Source organism: Octodon degus, unplaced genomic scaffold (assembly GCF_000260255.1).
Source record: "Octodon degus isolate 3935 unplaced genomic scaffold, OctDeg1.0 scaffold00238, whole genome shotgun sequence".
Classification (NCBI taxonomy): domain Eukaryota; kingdom Metazoa; phylum Chordata; class Mammalia; order Rodentia; family Octodontidae; genus Octodon; species Octodon degus.
In genome coordinates this window covers 1790553-1797317 of record NW_004524814.1, presented here as the reverse complement: position 1 = coordinate 1797317, position 6765 = coordinate 1790553, and the positions used below count along the sequence as shown (strand labels likewise).

Below are 6765 nucleotides of genomic sequence, written 5' to 3'. Positions count from 1 at the left end.
TTTTTTTTTTTTTTTTTTTTTTTTTGTTCTCTTTCTTTATGTGTTCTTTATAGTAATGCTTTGTCTGAGGAACAGCCAGAAAACATTTTTTCCTACATTGTGAGTTGTCTTTTCATTTTGTTGGTGATTTTTCTTGTTGTGCAAAAGCTTTTTAATAACATGAGATCCCAGTTTTTGATTCTTTGTGATGATAGTTCCTGTGTGATTGGTGTTTTATTCATAAAGTCTTTGTTTACACCAATGTCTTCAAGGTTTTTGCTTTTTCTACCTTCCAGCAGATTTGTTTTGGTTTCAATATTTAGATCTTTGATCCATCTTGAATTCTTTAGTGCATGGTGAGACATATGGATCCAATTTTAGTCTTCGGCATGTGCAGAGCCAGTTTTTCCAGCACCATTCATTAAAGAGGCTGTCTCTCTTCCAATGAAAGGGTTTGGCATCTTTGTTAAAGATAAGGTGACTGGGGGCTGGGGAAATGGCTCAGCAGTCTAAGTACCACCTGCCTGGCAAGTCCAAAGACCCAAGACTGATCCCTGGTGCTGCATGCTGTGCTGGCCCTGGAACCAGCATGATACTAGCAAAAACAAAAAACCCCTGAAGATCAATGGAACAGATTAGAAGGTACAGAAACAATGCCAGACAAACTTAGCCACCTTATCTTTTAAAAAATATTTTAAATCTACTTATTTACTTATTTGTTTGTTTACTGGTATAGGATCTCACTACACAGCTCAGACTCATAGTGGCTGGCATGGCACGCCTGGGGCTTTGGGGCTGGCTCAGCGTGTGGTACCAGGGATCAAACCTGGGTCCTTGTGCTTGCCAGGCAGCCACTTAGACTGCTGAGCTATCTCCCTGGCCCAGTTTTTAGGTTTTAGTTCGTTACGAAGTCCTATGTCTTCAATTTGATGGAAATGAGAAGCTGCTGCCTGTCTGACCCACCCCGTAGTTCTTTGGCACTACGACACAGTATTTTTCTGTGACCCTTAGTCAATCTCAGTCTAGAATACCAGGAAGAACAGTTATTTAGAATAGTTATGTCACTTTTGGCTATAATGTTACCATCAGCAATGGCAATAGAATCAAATAGCCTAGAAAATCACAAACTGAGGTAAGCATGAATTTGCCACCTTTAGCCTTATGAAGTAAATCTGTAGTTATATAACAAAATCTAAAACAGACCAGAAAATTATATGTAGCATTAAGTCCTCAATATGTCAGTTTCACCCTCAGGGGTTACAATTTAAAAGGAATTAGGAAATAAATAGAGAGGAAGAAGATGAGATCAGAAATGCTGGATGCTGAAAGGGGAATCACGCTAACTGTGGAAAACTAGTGCAGGAGACTGGAGGGAAGAGAAAGGGAAAAGATAAAAAGAGCAGAAGAGAATGACCACAAAGAGGCCAGAAACCACACTCACACTCATATAAAAAAGATCGAACACTGAAGGGGAAAAACCCCCCAAAACCAAAAGCACAACAACCATGACAACAAAAGCAAAAGAGGGAGAGAAAAACGTCTGGTCCACATGTGTCTCTACTGTCACTGGAGACAACATGTGGAGAAAGAGCCCCAGTCTATGCTGATTCATCCCAGCAAGCCAGCAACAGCTTTAAATGGGGTAGTGGGTAATCGCAGAAAGCCTGCACTGTCTGGCCAACCTCAATTTGGCCTGCAGCTGTCAGCACATCTTCTGCAGGCCTGAGTCCAGGTGGAGCCACCAGATGGAGCCAGAAGCCTGAGTTCTGAGCTGAGGCAGCCCCTCTTCAAGATGGCTCCTGTTCCATCACTCTCTCCTGTGGGATGACCAAGTCCTCAGCACTGACTACCATTCAGTGGATATGCAAGCCTTCATATCCTCGGCTGCCTGTCTCTCCATGGAGGCCTCTAGGGTCAGTCCCTGCATGTGCTCAGATTTGAATCACTCCTCATAAGTGAGTCCCATTCAGGTAGAAGACACCACCAGCTACTTCCTCTTTGTTGAAGCTTCTCTCTTCACTCTGTCTGTGGTCTTCAGTTCGTCTCAGATCCTTCCTGGGTTCAGGGAACCTACTTCCCTCCTGCTTGTTTTCCTCATGTTGCTCTTTCCAACATCTGGAGGGCAACTCCCAGAGAAGTTCTTTTTCTGCTGCTTACCACTCTACCATCTTGGTGCCTTCTCCTTATCTTCTAATTGGACTTGTGTCTCAGTTATACTTCTCATTGCTGGGACAAATATGACACTCAAAATGAAGGAAAGAAAGGTTTATTTAGCTCACAGTTACTGGAGGTTTCAGTCCATACTTGGCTGGCTCCAAGGCAGAGTGGCACAGGGCAGAGAGCATCAATTCATGGTGGTAGCAAAGAGTAAATGGAGGAGCAGCAGCAACAGCAACAGAGAGGAAGTCTGCCACTCTGACTCTTATGTTACATTCAGGCTATCTGCCCCAAGGCTGGGTGTAGCACTCACACTCGCAATCCCAGCAGTACCAAGACCCATAATCCTAGTGGATTATGAAGTCCCCACCCCACCCCGTGACTGCATGAGGCTTTGAGGGGACAACTAGACCCAAACCATAATAGCTTGTTGCATAGAATTTTTTCCTTTCATGGAATAGTCTTTGTTTATATCTCCTGGGTTTTGATTCCTTTTTTAGCATGGTTCTCTGCTTTGTTGTCTCCTCTTATCTTAATCCATCTCTTGGGTGTTGATTTTCTTTTTCCTTTTTCACTGGAACTCTGTGTCTTCCCGCACCTTGGAAGGTTTCATTCTGCATCACTGTCAGTCTCATTTCAAAGAACAGAACAAACCTTGGCTCACTGTTGGCTCTTGTGTGCTACCGTGGCTTGCTGGCTGTTTTTCTGTGGAGTAGTAATTTCCCAAGCTTTTGATGACAGAAACAGAAACATTCATTACTCCTCCAGTGTCCAGCACAATCTTCTGTGCATAGTAAAACTAAACTGTCAAAGTTACCATTTTCTAAAAAAATGTCACAGGACTATCCTTCTACAATGCTGTACATGGTTAGATTTTTAAATTTCTGTGTAAAAATATTTAATTGTTTATTCATATTTTTAATGTTTCTTAATTTTAAAAAAAATTTTCTTCATATTCTGTAGGGACTTAAAGTTTGACATATCAATACTTGATGGAAAATACCTGTTCCATGTTATGCCTAAGATGTTTGATATTCAGACAGATAGTTAGGTTAAACCCAACTGCATATGTTGTAGGGTAATAATAAGTTTCTCTTCCAGAGGGTTAACAACCTAAGTTTGCACACCAAAAATTAGAGAAAAAGAAGGGCTTCAAGGACAGCCAACATTTTGGTCCTAGCCTTTCAAGATCAGTGAGGACTCAGGCCATAGGAGAACCTGTACTGTAATATCATGTAACTCAGTTGTATACCAAATTTTCTGATCAAGGAGATTACAGGGCCACAGAGGAAAATGATCGATGATGTAGAGTATGCCTAAGGAGAGTCACATGGAGAGAAAACATTCTCTCAGGCTTTCACAGAGAGCAAATTGGTCAAGCAATGGCCATGACTCATCCACATGGCTGACACTGACAAAAGATCTACAAAGTGTGGTACAGGATTTCAGGATAAATCCTGAGGGGACTAGTTTGACCTTGTGAGATACAAAAATTGCATTTCTTGTTAAATAGGTCTTGCTTTATCTTGGTCTTAGCCATCCAGCAGAAAGGTAAAAATACAAGTATAAGGGGTAAAGCCATGTTGGTATGCTGGGCTGTAAAGGTCTCAGGTCAACAACTTCTGACATTGCCAGTCATGCGGATGACTCACTACTATTATGGACTGCTGGACTATTTTGAAATGTTTTGCTGAATTCATGAACCTACAGTATTTAAATGACAATGGAATACCCTTCTCTGATAAAACTAAAGGAAATAAAAGGGGATACAAATGAATGACCATTTTATATCTGTATGTGCAAAATAGTTAGGATAGATATACAGCTACTTTCTCTTAATTCAGTGAGAAGAAAGGTTTGCACTAACAGTGTTTGGACAGGATATCATGTCAGCATCTTGTACTATGAATAACCACTAAGTAGGTAACAATAGGCAGTATATTAATTATTGAAACTCTCCTACTTATCAGTTTTGAAACTGTCTCATTGCTACCTGTTTCTCAATAAAATTATCATTATTATTTTTTTTTCAGTAAAATTATTTTTAAAAAAACAAAGTTACCATTTTCTGAAGAGCTTTATGGTTGGCAGGAATAGCTAAATGATGCACATGAGTAACACACATTGTGGATGTCCTCTTGTGTAAAGTATTGATTCACACTGAACACCGGTCCAGTCATAGTTTAATTCAGTGCTTATTAGCAGGGTGTTTTCTAAGTTGCAACAGAGATAGTTAACCAAGTTTGAAAGATTTTTGTTTTTTGCCTTTTTGAGACAGGGTTTCACTGTGCAGTCCATGTTGGCCTTGAACTCACTTTGTTGTCCAGGCTGACCTCGAATTCTTTTTTTTTTTTTTTAATTGTATTACCATTGTATTACAGTCTGTGTGAATATTCTTTTTTTTTTCAAAGTTTTATTGATAAACAGATAGCAATGGGACAGTTTCAAATCAAATCGAAAGCACAGTTTCAACAAATAATACACTGCATATATTCTTCTTAGTGGTTAATTGCTGTACAAGATGCGGACTTGTGATCCTATTTACAAACACCATTAGAACAAATCATTCTATTCATTAAGAGAATGCAACTATATATCTATCCCAACCACTTTGAATACACAGATACAAAATGGACATTCATAGGTATACCCCATTTTTTCTAAGTTCCGTTATTGAATATTATAGGTGTGTAAACTCAGCAAAATATTCTAAAAGAGTCCAGTAGCCCATAATAGCATTGGGTCATCTGTTTAACTGGCAATGTCAGAAATTATTGACCTGAGTCCCCCACAGCTCAACTTAACAGCATGGCTTTATTTCTTATATTTCATCTTCATACTTTTCTACTGGATGGTTAAGACCAAGGTAAAGCAGGACCTATGCAACAAGAGTTGTAGCTTTTTCTGACCTCGAATTCATAGTAATCCTCCTGCCTCAGTCTCCTGAGTGCTGGGATTAGAGGCCTGTGACAGCACATCTAACTTGAAGATTTTTTTAACAAAAAATCTTTCCTCTCTTGTTTCTATACTGATTTAATAATAAAGTTTTTAAAGCTTAAAACAGTCTTTTATTTTTCCTATAAAATTCCATATAGTTCAAAACTGAGGAAAATGTCAAGTATTAAGAAACTAAGTGTTATTTTAAAATGAGAATTTTCAGAGTAATGCAGATGTGTCCTTGAAGATTATTTTTCATAACTTGGAAATTTTCATTAACATTTTTAAAATGGTAATTTCCTTTTTGTTGCTGGTGTCATCCTCAGACAGCATTCCTTAGGATATGCTATGAGTGGTTTTTGTTTTAGGCCATTTTGTGTGGGACAGAGACGCACACAGCTGTGCCTGAGGTGTGGCTGATGGCTGGGTCATGTTTTCCAGGTGGTGGGCAACACAACATCTGGCAGCTTCAGCTACAGCATCCAGAAGAGCCTGGCATTTGCTTATGTCCCTGTCGAGCTAAGTGAAGTGGGACAACAAGTGGAAGTCGAACTACTAGGTAAAAATTACCCTGCCACCATCATACAAGAACCCTTGGTACTGACAGAACCAGCTAGAAGCCGACTCGAGAAAAAAGGCAAAAAGGACAAAACTGAAAAAAGCTCTCACCATTCAGCCGAATTCTAGTTACTTTATTACTGTTCTTAAAATTATTATAATTGGTTCCCAGGGGGAATAAAGGATCCCAAGAATGCATTCCAAAACCCCTAAGCATCTAGACTTAGACTCTTAATAAAACCTTTCTCTTGTTTTCTAAGTAAAATAGGATAATAAATGAGTGACTTACACCATTCTTTCAAATGAAATATGAAGTGAATTTTTAAAATCTCAACTTGTTGCTTATGAGATCCAATCAATAAAATGGTAGGTGCTTGCTGATCCGCAGCCATTCTTGTAACAATTTAAAAACTTTATATAATTTTAAGAACATGAAAACAAATTAGTAAATTTTCTTTCACATAAAAACAAACACAATACTACTGCTGGATTTGTTTCATTGAGAAATCTTTCCCCATATGAATAAGTAGTAATTTTAATTTTTTTGTAATATATCTATGATAAAAATAATAAATCTTAATATCAATTTTCATTAACATTTTTATTTAATTCTCTGAAATGCTTATTTTCTTAATGATTTCCTAAAAAATCAGTTTTATAGGACATTTATGATTGTCCTTTCAAAGGTTGTTTTAGAAGTAATATTGCAAAAAAGAAGTCTTGTACTTGTAAACCTTCAGAAATGAAATTGAAGTCTAAATAGATCGCTCTAGGACACACACAGCCTGAATACTGAGCACCTCTCCTTGGGAAGGAATTAATGCAAGCTAACATCACTCGGTGCCGTCCAAACACCTTCTCACAAAGCATTTGATAACGCAGATCAAATAGGAGCATAGGAGCTGATGGGACTGCCCTTAGTGTTGTGTACAACAAGGGAAAAAAAAATTAGAAGTAATTCTTTGATATGCTTCTTGGAGCTATTTGAGTTCAGTTTATAATTTATACATGTACACTTCATTACACACTTATTGAACTTTTCCTAGATATTTAAGGAACTGCAAAGCATAGTATTCTGTATTTAAAATAAGCTCTTACATAATTTTTAAACTTGTTTTAAAATGATGCCAAATC

At 38.2% G+C, this 6765-nt stretch overlaps 1 protein-coding gene across 1 annotated transcript in view; it reads left to right on the top strand.

Moving 5' to 3' along the window:
• Nucleotides 1–6223, top strand: part of Dmgdh (dimethylglycine dehydrogenase) — a 70422-nt gene extending 64199 nt beyond the window's left edge. The window contains exon 16 of the mRNA XM_004645745.2: nucleotides 5515–6223. Within this exon, the coding sequence (XP_004645802.1) occupies nucleotides 5515–5760 (246 nt within the window). The 3' untranslated portion in view covers nucleotides 5761–6223. The remainder of the gene's footprint in view (nucleotides 1–5514) is intronic.
• Nucleotides 6224–6765: the final 542 nt, after the last annotated feature.